Below are 14,586 nucleotides of genomic sequence, written 5' to 3' on the forward strand. Positions count from 1 at the left end.
AGAAAAACGGGTGATATGAAATTCGGGAAAAACTCGGCAAAAACTGCGCAAGTCGATTCCTGTATTAATAATGACGGAACCCTCGGTGAGCAAGTCCGACTTGCTCCGAACTGGAGAACGATTGTACTACGGTAGATTCCTCACAGCCAACGTCATGGATGACATATATGAAGTTATCAATATATATATATATATATGCGGTTGTGGCCTATAGAAGAATTGGCATATTGTTGAGAATTAAAAAAAGTATTAACTTAGATTATGAATATAGCACGTTTAGTTTTATTCTGTCTTTATTAATAGTTTTTTAATATGAGGCTTTTTTGATATTGCTTATTGGATGGTCTACCTTATTTATGAAGTTATCGACAACTACCTCTAATTATTGTCTACGTCCTTTGTAGTCAATCCTTCTACGAAAAAATTTAAAAGAAAGCTTCAGCAATTGTGGTTACTCTTTGACCACTGATAGAGAGTCCCGGATCGTAAGAAGTATTGGTAATGCATCACCCCACACATAGGCAGTAGCATTTATTTGGCTTTTCCTCAGTCCCTCAGTCCACGAACAGAACTCATGCACTTCATCTAATAGTTCCTGAAATTGCTTCGGATCACGCGACAGTATAGCAATATCGTCTGCTAAGGCTAAGATTGACACAGTGTACTTACCTATTGATAATTTTAAACCGATAGCCGAAGATTTTTTTTCATGACTGATTAATTTATCTATTATAACATTAATAACTATGTTAAAAACTATTGGCGATAAAGAGCCACCTTGGTAAACGAAATCAATAAATAAGTCCTTTTCCACAATCCGGAAAGAATTTTTTAAACAGCATCTATAGAGTGTTTGTCAATTAATATCTACATAATTATAGATATTTTAAAAAATTATAATTGTAAATGTTTGCCCAAATGCTAAAGTACGAGTATATATAATGAAACAACACTTTTTAATCCATTTAGTCGAATATTTAGGTGTAAACAGTTTATTCAAAATGAAGTACATTACAGTGTCGGTTGTATTTTTGGTGCTGACTCAAACTATCGTTGCCAGTAAGTAGCCTTGCTACCTTTTTTATCGTGAGAAAATCTTGGAGACAGGAAGGTTATATGTTGGACTCTTAGGACTCTACCGACTAAAATGATAGCGGCCACATGGGAAGTTATTCACACAACTGCGAGCTCTGTATACAGATGTCTACTGATGTAAACGCATCTTGAAAACTCCGCTCTATTTCTGATCGTGTGAGTGCCAGGCTCCTTAATCCTTAATCCAGAGAGCCCAGAATCATCGCCTGATGGGGCCATCATTATGGGATCGGGGCATCAGGCGATGCTGAACAGAAGAGATGGGTGAAACTCTCTAAGTTTGTCTCCTCTGAGACTCAGATTTCGGCTCAGAAGGCCATTCTAGAAGGGTTTTTTGGTCTGAGCGTATTAATCCAAGCGTTCCCCTGATCGTGAGCTAAAAAATCCACGTCAGATATCAAGACCGAGCACTACGCGACACACATAAGCGTGCCGCAACTATACGGGTACCTTCCCATGCATTGCCTTCCCTTTAGAGGAAGCATCCTCAACCTTCCAACACCAACAGTGGACGTTCAGCGATATGACAGCAAACGTTCGCTACTAGCTGCCGCAAGTCTGTTATCATTTTTCAGGGCCAAATCTCGTCGAATGCAGGCAATCAATTGCATCCCACCCATCCCCTGGGGTAGTCCACTGCACCCTGCGTTTATAAAGTCAGAGAAACACGCGGAGGCTTTAATCGAGTCATTAGCCATCGAATAATAATAATAATTAGAGCACTATACATAGGGATAAAGTAAAATATTAAGTATGCATATGATGATGTTTTCAGATTACTTAACATATGAAAAATGCGCGCTGAAAGACTCTGAATGTTTATTAAAGCAAGCGCGGGCTGTACTTCCTTCTTTCGTGCAAGGTATACCGGAGCTTGGTATCAAAAAGTTGGATAAATTACATATGGATAAAATTACTATCGATATACCAGGTATTTACGCTGAGTTGACGAATTTAGAAATTGGAGGCTTGAGTAAAGCAACCATTGACGACGTCAGGTAATAATTTCAATGTTTTAATTTTTAGCCCTAGAGTTTAAAAATAAAGAGTTACATATACTGGTAACTCATATATGTTACTTTTTATTTTAAAACTCGTGCGCATTAAGTTGACACATGGCTACCAAACACAGTACAAATATCGTTCGCATCCTCATGATGATGATGATAATGATGATGACGTTGATGATAATCATAATAAAATTAATTAATTTTTACAGCATCAACGTGCCATACAAACTTCTGCGTATATCATTCAATACGCCGAACCTACATACTGAGTTTGATTACAAACTTAACGGAACATTATTTGGATTTCCGGTTTTTGGTGAAGGGAAAGGACAACTTAGTTTGAGTAAGTATGAGCGTTATCATGATGATCTTAACTTAAGGTTATAAGTTAACTTGGGGATAATTAAGAAAATTCTTAGTTATGCGGTTTTCCTCACGATGTTCTTCCTACACCTACGTTCTCCTCTCAAAGGCACAAGGCATATCCTACTATTAGGTTATCACGGCTAAGTTACATTTGTTTATACGAGTATAAATATATATTACTTGCCTGGAAATATCGATATTATATCTGTGGCACTTTAGCCAAAATAGCTCAACTAGCATTGAATTATGTTTTTGATTGGTAATATGTAAGTGTTAAGTATGTTTTTGGATAATATAATTACGTAAAAAAATTTAAAAGCTGTTTTCCAATTTTACCAAATTAACTTCTGTTACTCGTACGTTATAACGACTTTTGATAGATCTAATGGGTACCTAAATGTGATTTTTATTAAAATATAGGCAAGCTCATGTTTTAAGGATCAGTGACTTCCCTTACAACTTAAACAATATCATAAAAGATCATAGAAGTAAAAATACCTTTGGGACTGAATGCAATAGATAGGTACACCACAAATATTCTCCAGATTCTCCTGAAATTCAAAGCTGAAATTATGACGTCTTCTCAATCATAGCTACTTTCAAAATATCTGTGATCTACTTTCAAAATAACTATGAATAATTAAGTATTTAAATATTTTCACAGAGAATTTACAAACAGAGTTACTGATTATTTTCGATATTGTTAAAAACGATCAAGGTGATGACATTCTCGAGTTCAAGTCATTTATGTATGGCGCGGATGCGATTGACGGCTTGCATGCCAAATTGGAAAATATGTACAACGGGGACAAGGAAAAGAGTAAGTTTTTTTAGCAAATATTAACTAAACGTGGACGTAAACTTGATAATAATTACGATTTTCCTTAGAAGAGTCTCTAGTAAGGGATCGCCATAAATCTAAGTGTCTGGTTTATAGTAAGTTATTTTTTTTTTTTTTTTTTTTTTATTTTTTTTAATAGAATTAAAGCCATAATATTTTGTATTCAAATATAATGACGAAATTTCGATCATGGTTTCACGGAACCATACCAATGTTTTTTAATTAAGTACCTATACCTAGTCATACTACCTTCATAATTGATGATAATTATGATCTGCCTGCAATTTATTTAGACGTTTTTTAACTGATCGAAATTATAGAGAAAAATGTCATCCGGTGCAAACCCTTCATGATTTTTTGTGAACAACGGGCTTTGTGTCCCAGTTGCCAGTCACTAGCTTCGTGGAAGCCCTACATAAAACACTGTTAGATAAACATCAAAAGGGAATGCCCATCTCCGGTTTAAGCTTATTAATCAAATTTAATTTTATTAATTATTAAGATTTATACCTTCATTATTAATTTGTTTGTTGATAAACAATACTCCTCGAGTATGGCTTTAGTATAGTTCAGCTGTATTGTCTCTTTATTAACTTAAGGAAAATGAGATGGTTCAATGTTTAACTGTATGTTTTACATTTTCTAGGTGATATGTATCATGAAATAGTCAATAAAAACTGGCGAATAATAGCAACAAACTACGGCAGATGCTTCACTTCTAAATTCATGGAGGAACTCGTCGAAGTTTTCAAGACTTGTATCTGTCAGCCTTTAAAGGACATAGCGATTTGGCCGGAGCAAGAATTGCACTAGAGTTAGTAGGAATAGGGAAAGAACATCAGTTCCGTTAGCCCTATTCTCTGTTTCAGGATCACACATTGCAAATAACAAACAAAAGTAAACTTATGTCGTTGGAATCTTCATGAAATAACCTAACATTATAAATTAAACATTATAATTAAAAGTAGTTCTGCAGAATTCTCGTGTCTACTTTATTTAACTGAAAAGCTGTTGATTTATTTGTCTTAAAAACATTGTTTGTTATTTTTATTTCCTTTAACCTACTCAAAAAACCAGGAGGTAAAACAGATTTAAAGTTATTTGTTATGCTAGTCATTGGTTTTTCAAAATAGAATCCTGAGCGTCGCGAGGGATTCAAGCGCACGAAAAGTTTTGCTGCCGTACGTGCGAGGAAAATAGTAAGTATTAAAAATATCTATATTTTAGCAATAGATGGCTACCAATTGCCTACATACTCTTTATAGCAACAGTAACTTACTTACTGACACAGAACTGGTTCAGTAGATCCAGGGATTTCCCCTACAATACCCCAAACTTTACTGCTTTATAACATTAGTATAGATTAAAAAAGCTTTCACCTGAAATGTTTTGGTAGATTAGTAAGTTATGCAAGACAGACATACGAGTAATCCTATAAGTGTTCTGTTTTTTATTACTGCTTTACGGAATTATAAACAAAACATTAATTACAATCATAATTTTCATCATCATCATTAACGATTTCATTTTACGACTTTGTTCACATTTTTAATGTTCATACTTATGCTAATTCATAGTTTTCTAGAAGTAATTATTAACCGACTTCCAAAAAGGAGGAGGTTCTACGTTCGGCTGTATGTATGTTTTTTTTTTTTTATGTATGTCCAGCGATAATTCCGTCATTTGTGGACCGATTTTGAAAATTCTTTTTTGTTTTGAAGGGTTTGATTCCAGGGTAGTCCCATTTTTTTCATGTCAGGATCTGATGATGACATCCTGGAGAAATCGAGGGGAACTCTTGAAAATCGTAGGGACGGCTATTGCGTTTGTTAATGTTTCCACAAGGTATTTTAAACCACTACAATTTTATGAAGGTCTGGAGTTGGTCTGATGATGAAGCCGAAAAACAGACGATGGAACTCGTCAACGGTTTACAGCAGGTACCTTTTGTTTGGGCTAGATTTATTTGTATTGATGAGAACTTTCCACCTAGATGGGTTGTGACCGTATTGAGGGTCTGATGATGAAGACGAAGGAGAGTTAATGGAACTCCTCGACGGTTCACAGTAGCTACCTTTGTTGGGACTTTATGAATTTGTATTGCTGAGAACTTTCCACCTAGATGGGTTGTGACTGAATTAAGGGTCTGGTATTGAAGACGAAGGACAATGAAGAGAACTTCTCGAAGGTTATTAGTATCCGTTTTGGTTACACTCAGTAGGTGTGCTAACACTAAAAATTAAAAAATAAAAATTTTAATAAAAAAATTCAACCGACTTCCAACTCAAAAATTAAGCCTAAACTAAAAAGCAAAAAATAACATCTTACCTATGTGCTATCTTCTGATCAGTTTGAAGGCGGTGCCAATCCAGTGTCATGTTTTAATTAAAGCCGTTTCTGAAAGAACCACAGAAATTTTGTAATTTAAACGGCTTAAATTAAAACATCACTGGCTTGGCACCGCCTTCAAACTGATCAGAAGTTAGCACATAGGTAAGATGTTATTTTTTGCTTTTTAGTTTAGGCTTAATTTTTGAGTTGGAAGTCGGTTGAATTTTTTTATTAAATTTTTTTTTTTACTGTGGTAATAGTCTCTGCGCTAAACCGCGGACGGACAGACGGACAAACAGATGGACATGGATAGGTGGATAGGTGGATGGATGGATGGATGGATAGATTATTACAAATTATAAGGGTTCCTTGTGGACTACAGGTATAGACCGCTAAAGCTCATATCATGATACATCTGCATATAATTATACAACTTTTGGTAAAACTTTGACTTCCTTTATCTTTGATAAAGGAAGTCCTCTATATTTTAAAACTGTGGCAGGTCAAATTCTGTACACTGAATATACCATACCTATTTTGATTTTTTTATTGGAGAGCAATAAACGAAGCCATTTTTATTTTTGTATTTTTTTTCTGTTTATTTGTCCGTATTTTGTTGACACATCATCATCATGATAATTTTTGTTGTATTTTTGGTATCACGCTGAAACTACTGAATGAATTAAAATGAACCTTGGCACAATCTGAGACCATAATACGAAGGAGGTTATAGAATACTTTTTGTCGAGAAAATTAAATCAAAAGGGGTTCAAAGTTTGTGTGGAAAGTATTAAATTTTTCAAGTTATAGCGAAGAATATTCGCCATATCTTTTTTTTTATATGACAAAAATTCCCATTCCTCTCCAGCTAGTCGAGAAAGAGTGGGTACGACAATAGACCAACCGGGCGAGGATCGAACCACCACCGTCGGTGATGACTCCGACCGCTCTTGCCGTTGAGTTGTTGAGGCTATTTGTAAAAATTGGTAGGTATGTTTACTAACAGAAAATTACTATAAATAATTTCATTCTAGATTTTTCACTATTCTACTAAATGGGTTGAAATGGTCAAAGAGGGGTTGAAGTTATATTTAATATAAATCGTTCATGTTTTGAGTTATAGTGCTGCAAAATTATTAGTGGACTATTTATTATATATAAAACATCATCATCATCATCATTATCAGTCGATGGACGTCCACTGCTGGACATAGGCCTCTTGCATGGACTTCCAAACAAAACGGTCTCGAGCCGCCAGCATCCAGCGGCTCCCTGCAACCCGCTTGATGTCTTCGGTCCACCTAGTGGGGGGTCGACCAACACTGTGCATTCCGGTGTGGAGTCGCCATTCCAGCACCTTAGGACGCATATAAAACATGCGAACATATAAATAGAAGGGGTTGAAGTAGGAGTTTACATCGATTTCCACGCGGACGAAGTCGCGGGTCTCTGCTAGTAGGTATCATATAGAATCTATTCTCGTACATTGCTCTTTCACTTCTAGTAAAACCGGTTGGAGAACCTTTATTGTGATCTGTATAAAAATTTTAATGCACTATACAGGTTGCTTCACTAAATATTTTTTAAATTTGTAAAAACTCGAAGCTCCACTATAAAGGGACTGACACCTCATGAGGAGGATTTGACGGCCTCCGTGGCGCAGTGGTATGCGCGGTGGATTTACAAGACGGAGGTCCTGGGTTCGATCCCCGGCTGGGCCGATTGAGGTTTTCTTAATTGGTCCAGGTCTGGCTGGTGGGAGGCTTCGGCCGTGGCTAGTTACCAACCTACCGACAAAGACTGTGTGGATTTACTCCTCCTAACAGGTTAGAACGCTTCCATCTTAGATTGCGTCATCACTTAATCAGGTGAGATTGTAGTCAAGGGCTAACTTGTGATGAAAGAAAAAAAATTATATTGATCAAAAAAAAAATGCTATACTTATGATAAATCTGTAGAGAGGTCAAATCTGTACATGAATAATATTTCCAAATTAACTATCAGGGGGTAATTAGTGATCGATACTGATGCCAAAAATGCAATTAGTAAAATTTTAGTCTGTCTGTCTGTATGTACGTTATAGAAATAAAAACTACTCGACGGATTTTAACGAAACTTGGTATAATTATTCTTTATACTCCTGGGCAAGTTATAGTATACTTTTCATCACGCTACGATCAATAGGAGCAGAGCAGTGAAGGGAAATGTTGGGAAAACGGGAGAAGTTACTTCTTTTTTACAGTACTGTAAGGGCTGGATTAAAGATGTCTAAGGTCAGACGAATCCCCGCGATTCGTCTGACCTTAGACCGCTAGTTAAAAATAAAATGATAATTTTACTTAAAAGAGAAATGCAATTTCTTAAGTATCATCGTTACAGACCACATGAACAAGAAAAAATCTCAAAACTATACCTTTGTAATTATATCTTAAATGTTGGGGGTCTGAAATTCGGGAAAAGCTCGGCATACATAGCACAATTCGATTCCTGATCTATTTTTAATGACCCTACGTACGGAACCATTGGTGACCGAATCTGACTCGTACTTATCCGGTATTTTTAATGGTAAATTTTCTCTCCTAAAAAGTTCTATTCTTTACACAACCCGGAAAGCAAACTTTAATATAACCAACAATACTTTTTAACCGACTTTAAAACAGGAGAAAGTTCTCAATTCAAGTCTGTTTTTTTGTACGTATGTTACTCGATAACTGATACGATACTCGATAACTCGATACTGCTACTCGATAACTGATTTGAATATTTTGAATTTTTCGTTTGAAAGGGTATATGCCTGATATGGTCCCATTGACAATTTTTCCACCTAGATGGGTTACGTTTTAATGCGACTCAGGCAACATGCACTGCCTTTAGCGATTTTTGTCTATACAAGCAACTTGCAAAAAAGGATTTAGAAATATTCGCCTTTCCCCCAGAACTTAAACTTATACTTAACTTAAAAAGAACCACATGAACGAAAGCTGTCTAAAAAACCTAAATAAGTATTTATGACATTATTACATGGCTTGAATAAATATATCACCGGCATCACAACACTGGCTTAGCACCTGCTTCAAACTGACTTTTTTATTAAAATTTTTATTTTATTTAATTCTCTTGCAACATAATGCATAAATTATTTTACTGTATTATTAGTTCCGCCATTTAAACATCATCTATAGCGTGTATGACGCAGTTTGTCAATTAATAAATACTCTAAAAAATTATAATTGTAAATTTTTTGTTCAAATGCTAAAGTACGAATATATAATAAAACAACACTCCTCAATTCCTTTTAGTCAAATATTTAGGAGTGAAGAGTTTGTTCAAAATGAAGTACAGAGTGTTTACAGTGTCGATTGTATTTTTGGTGCTGACTCAAACTCTCGCTGCCAGTAAGTATCCTAGGTTTTTTTCTTTTATTTCTCCACCATCACCACGCTACGGCGAAAGCCAGTCCTGGAACAATTAAAAAAACCTCAATCGACCCGGCTGGAGATCGAACCCAGGACCTCCGTTTTGTAAATCAACTGCGCACACCACTGCGCTACGGAGGCCGTCAAATACAAATAATCTTACCGACTGAAATGGTAGCGGAGACACAGGAAGTTATAAAAATGGTTGCAAACTGTCAGCGGATGTGAATGGATGACGATTGCTTCAGGGGAGATCAGCATACAAATTTTGAATACCATGTTACCATAAAATTTGTTACCATAGCACGCCAGCCGATTCGAGACTTTAATCTAGAGAATGGACCATTCATCCATTCCCCATTCCCATCACTCACAGTTCCTCTGAAAGGAAGGCAGGCAGTTAGAAGCATCCTCATCTTTCCAACACATTCACCCCGCCGCTCCCCCTAACTCCCGCCCATCAGTTACCAACTTTCAAGGCCAAACCTCTTTGGGTGCAGACTGCAGGCATCATCAAAATGCACCCAACCTATCCCCTGAGGCTGTCCACTGCACCCTCTGCTGAGGGAGGTCAGAGGGACGCGCAAAAGCTGTGGTCATGAGCTATCAACTAATATTATTTATATCAGCTGTGTTACCGGGCACCGGCCGAAGCACCGAAATACTCGGGCATACTGGAAGCTTTGTACAGATTTTGCGTTTTATCGCAAGATCATAAACCTACTCTGTAACTGTCTTATATCATATTCACATTAGAACGATTACGAATCTAATGAGAATTCATCTTTAATAGTAAAGCCATATAGATGAAGTCGAATATTAACTATGCTGATGATGATGTTTTCAGATTCCTTAACATATGAAAAATGCTCCCTGAAAGACTCTGAATGTTTATTAAAGCAAGCACAGGCTGTACTTCCTTCGTTGGTCCAAGGTATACCGGAACTTGGTATCAAAAAGTTGGATAAAATGCACATGGATAAAATTACTATCGATATACCGGGTATATTCTGCGAGTTGACGAATGTAGAAATTGGAGGCTTGGGTAAAGCAATCATTGACGACGTCAGGTAAAAAATAAATGTTTTCTTTTTAACTCTAGAATCTAAAAGAGATGTTTGGTCGATATATATGTGTCTGTTAGACATTGTAGTCTTCAAACAGGTTTGGAGGCGGTTTTTTGGGATTAGGCATTACAAATATCTATCTAGTACCTACTGTAAGCGTTGAGGAGTTCCCTTAACTGTCTCCCGTCCTTATCATCAGACCCCTAATGATAGTCACAACACATCTAGATGTAAAGTTCTCATCAATACAAATTCATCAAGCTCAAACACAAGGTAGCTACTATAAACCGTTGAGGAGTTCCCTTTATTGTCCCTATTCTCCATCACCAGACCCGTAATGACAGTCACAACCCATCTAGGTGGAAAGGTCTTGTCGACACTAATTAATTAAGTCCAAACACAAGGTAACTGTTGGAAACCGTTAAAGACGTCCCTCGTGTCCTGAAAGAAGGCCCTGATCCTGGCACTGCAGGCATCAGTTTAGGCTACTGGTGCTACTGCTGCTGTTGATGCTGCTTCTGATGATGATGATGATGATGATGAAGATGATGATGATGGCGGAGTTGTTGGTGATGATGGTGGTGGTGGTGATGAGAACAATAATATAATTCTCTTTTACAGCATCAACATGCCATACAAACTAATGCGCATATCTTTTAACACGCCGATTCTATACACTGTGTGTAATTACAAACTGAACGGAACATTATTTGGGATTCCAGTTTTTGGTGAAGGGAAAGGCCAAATTAGTTTGGGTAAGTATGACCATTATCATAATGATCCTAATTGAAGGTCTATATCAAACCAATTTAGTAAAATCAACATGGTCTTATACAAGTCATCAACAACAACCCATATTCGGCTCACCGTTGAACACGAGTCTCCTCTAAGAATGAGAGGAGTTAGGCAGTGGCGTAGCTTGCCTTGGATCAAAATTAGTTGAGGAGGCCCAAAAAACGGAGCCGGAAAATCCAGATTAAGTGAGATTACGATACGGCGGTATCTACACCCCTGGGCTAATAGTCCACCACGCTGGCCAAATGTGGATTGGCAGTCTTCATACACTCAGTTAAGTTGGACATGCACCGGACTGGATTCAAACCCACACCCTCCGGAATCAGACTAGGTACAGGTCATATCAAATGGGCTATCACGGCACAAAAATAATTATCAACGCTTAAGTAATTTTTAAGCACAGGCTACGACTAAACTGCACTGAAGGTAGAGTTTTTTTTTTATATTTTGTACAAAAAACAATATATTTTAAAAACCGTAAAATTTGTATTAGTTGCCTGGACCATTTAAATCAATATTATTTCTGTCTGTGGCAGAATATATAGCCGAAAATATATATATATAGCCGAAAATAACTGTTTTTATTAGATATGTTTCTTAACCGACTTTCAAAAAGGAGGTTAAGATACATATCTTCTACGTTCTACGTTCGTCTGCATGTATGTTTTTCTTTTTAACAATATAAAAATTTACCACTGTTACATATTATTTATTATTAAGCTTAAGTGTTTTCATTAATAATAGCGATCTATTAAATATGATAAATTAAAATATTTTTACAGAGAATTTACAAATAGAGTTGCTGATTATTTTCGATATTGTTAAAAACGAGCAAGGTGATGACATTCTCGAGTTCAAGTCATTTATGTATGGCGCGGATGCGATTGACGGCTTGCATTCCAAATTTGAAAATATGTTCAACGGAGACAAGGAAAAGAGTAAGTTTATGCTTGAAGAGTCTCTGCGTGATCGAATCAGAAATGGGGAGATACGCAAAAGAACCGCAAAGTCACCGCTGTGTGGCCCACAGTATGTGTGTGTGTGTGTGGCGTTTTTATGTGGCCCATAGTTAGTGATCGGAACCATCACTGGCAACACGCACTTTTTGAGAACTTTTGTCTGTTTTGGGCACTAAGGAGTTTCACGGCGGTTCACCTTTTTCTCCAAATTGGACCGAATTAGACCATATTATGTCCTAGGTATAAATATTCGTCTACAACTTCAAGTGCAGTATTCTCACCTTTTTTTTAATTACATTTAAATATTTTTAAATAAATTTATTAACAGATTTAAAGTAAAGGAAAGGTCAATGTCTAAAGCCTCAAACGCTCAACGGTAAGAGCGAACTCAACACCGAGGGGTAGTGGTTTTAAATACTCAACCCGTTGGTCTATTGTCATACCCGCTCCTAGCACAGTCTTTCCCGACCGAATACTAGCGGATGCCCGCGACTTCGTCCGAGTGGAATTTAGTTTTTCACAAATCCCACGGGAACCTTGGATTTTTAAGGGAGAAATAGAGGCTATAATATATCTCAATACCAAATTTTAGCTAATTCGGTTCAGTAGTCGAGGCGTGAAAGAGTAAAATCTATTTCCATTCCAAATTACAGCCAAATCACTTCAGTAGTAGCGGCGTTAACGAGTAACAAACATCCAAACATACATCCAAACATCCATACAAACTTTCGCGTTTATAATATTAGTAGGAAGTAGGATGGCAAATATTCTTTTTTTTTTAATGTTTTAACAATATGTTTTTATTTTCTAGGCGATATGTACCATGAACTAGTTAATACAAACTGGCGACTGATGGCAACAAACTACGGCAGATACTTCACTTATAAAATCATGGAGAAAGTCGTCGGTGATGGTATCAAGCCTTGTTTCTCTCAGCCTTTAAAGAACATAGCGTATTGGCCGGAGCAAGAATTGCACTAGAGTTAGTAGGAATAGATAGAGAACCAAAATTCCGTTGGAGTTTGGCTAATGAAAGTAGAGATTGAAATCGCCTGCCAAATTAAAAAAAATCGGAGTAAATTCTCAAAATTATAGTGCAAATATTGGAATAAATGAGTTTAATACATATAGTATAAGTAGTAATGAATACACAAACAAAAAATAATTTAAACAAATTATGAAAACGCATGTTTATTTAATTTGTTTAAATGATTTTTTATTTTGACAGGCGATTTCAGTCACTACTTTCATTAGCCAAACTCTAGCTCTATTAATTCAGAATCACATATTGCAAATGGAAAACAATTTTTTTATTATAATACAACACACATCATAAATTACAAATAGACAATAATCAGAATTCCTAAAGCAGAAAGTTTTATAATAAGAATTTGTACTTACCAGAAGATATCTGTCTAATATTATCTTCTGGTTACTATTTTTCCGGAATTAACTACCCCCGTATTTTTACGTGTAAGGAAGGTTCTCAAAATTGTTCATTAGTACTAACATTACCTACATTGACATAGCAATTTAACCAACCGCTTAAACATAATTTTATTAAGATGGTTTTAGTAGATATTTAAACTGCAAATAAGTCCAAATGAAGAACTTTAAAAACCTTTTAACAATATTTACTACCTACTTATTAAAACGTTATAATAATTTACTATTGATTCTAAGTGCAACCAAAACAAATTATTCTAATCTGTGTCATAGACTAATACCTAATAAGCAAAATAAACTCCGCGCCACGAAACAAGTCCTGTAGACGCGGCGCTAATGTCGTTTAATAAAGGAGGTCTTATTGCCATTTGTGTAAGGCGCTGTCACTTTTAGTTCAGATTTTAGCCGTGAGACTACTTTCATGGTGCGCAGTCTATATGCGACCTGGCAGAATTTTGGTGCACAACAATTATAATTTTCTCCATCATTATTTAATTTAAAATACTTAGTTACTATTAAAAAAATTGTAAATACTACTTTGTACGTATATCTATTACAATAATATTATCTAAAGTTTAATAAAATCAGTTAGTAAAAGATTGCAAGTATTTTAAACAAATCGATAAAGTACATATCAAACCACGCACTGTGTAGGCGAAAGTAAGTAAAGACCAAGAAAGTTCGAATTTCAACTGAATTTGTATGAAATTTTCTTTCACTCACTTATGAAACGTAACTTGAAAGAACAGAATCACCAAATATTAATTTTTATTCAAAAGTGTATCGGGGCTGATATATTTTAAGTTGAAAAATGTATTCAATTTATACATTCAATTTGTCTGCTTTATTTATCTGAAAAGCTGATAATTTATTTTATTTTGCAATATATTAAAATATTATACGTAGTGTTATTTGTTTTTCTTGTTTCCTTTTACCTACTCATAGAACCATACAAAGTGAACTACGCTTATACGAGTAGTTATTTGTAATGCTAGGCAGAAATATATTAAAAAAAATTGTTTAGCAGGCGGAATTTAAATCTGAATATAGTATAAATAATCTAAAAATGTTTCCAGACCTACCATACTTTTTATAGACCTATCCAAAAATACCCTACACTAAGAGACAAACAAGTGAAAAAAAAATCACCCCCACTTATAATATTATGTATAAAAAAATTTTTCACGCTGAATTAGTTTTCTAGTAGAAATAGTCGCTGCGCTGAACCACGGACAGACAGACAGACGTACGGGCATGGCG

The 14,586-nt window shown here is 35.8% G+C and overlaps 2 protein-coding genes across 2 annotated transcripts; both read left to right on the top strand.

Moving 5' to 3' along the window:
- The first annotated feature begins 938 nt into the window (after positions 1-938).
- Positions 939-4,227, top strand: LOC112047870 (circadian clock-controlled protein daywake-like). The gene is made up of 5 exons (XM_052886502.1): positions 939-1,059; positions 1,871-2,093; positions 2,315-2,448; positions 3,136-3,291; positions 3,959-4,227. The coding sequence occupies exons 1-5, from the start codon at positions 942-944 to the stop codon at positions 4,123-4,125; spliced, it is 798 nt and encodes a 265-aa protein (XP_052742462.1). The 5' UTR covers positions 939-941; the 3' UTR covers positions 4,126-4,227.
- Positions 4,228-8,882: 4,655 nt separating this feature from the next.
- On the top strand, positions 8,883-12,943 carry LOC112056271 (circadian clock-controlled protein daywake). The gene is made up of 5 exons (XM_052886477.1): positions 8,883-9,038; positions 9,907-10,129; positions 10,748-10,881; positions 11,704-11,859; positions 12,692-12,943. The coding sequence occupies exons 1-5, from the start codon at positions 8,975-8,977 to the stop codon at positions 12,859-12,861; spliced, it is 747 nt and encodes a 248-aa protein (XP_052742437.1). The 5' UTR covers positions 8,883-8,974; the 3' UTR covers positions 12,862-12,943.
- The last annotated feature ends 1,643 nt before the right edge of the window (positions 12,944-14,586 follow it).

The sequence above is a fragment of the Bicyclus anynana genome, chromosome 17 (assembly GCF_947172395.1).
Source record: "Bicyclus anynana chromosome 17, ilBicAnyn1.1, whole genome shotgun sequence".
NCBI classification, from domain to species: Eukaryota; Metazoa; Arthropoda; class Insecta; order Lepidoptera; family Nymphalidae; genus Bicyclus; species Bicyclus anynana.

Bases quoted from the DNA above. Each gene is read 5' to 3' on its own strand.
- LOC112047870 (XM_052886502.1), top strand. From the start codon at position 942: ATGAAACAACACTTTTTAATCCATTTAGTCGAATATTTAGGTGTAAAC. The intron at 1,060-1,870 runs GTAAGTAGCCTT...TGATGTTTTCAG, and splicing joins GACTCAAACTATCGTTGCCA to ATTACTTAACATATGAAAAA. The intron at 2,094-2,314 runs GTAATAATTTCA...TAATTTTTACAG, and splicing joins GCAACCATTGACGACGTCAG to CATCAACGTGCCATACAAAC.
- LOC112056271 (XM_052886477.1), top strand. From the start codon at position 8,975: ATGAAGTACAGAGTGTTTACAGTGTCGATTGTATTTTTGGTGCTGACT. The intron at 9,039-9,906 runs GTAAGTATCCTA...TGATGTTTTCAG, and splicing joins GACTCAAACTCTCGCTGCCA to ATTCCTTAACATATGAAAAA. The intron at 10,882-11,703 runs GTAAGTATGACC...ATATTTTTACAG, and splicing joins GAAAGGCCAAATTAGTTTGG to AGAATTTACAAATAGAGTTG.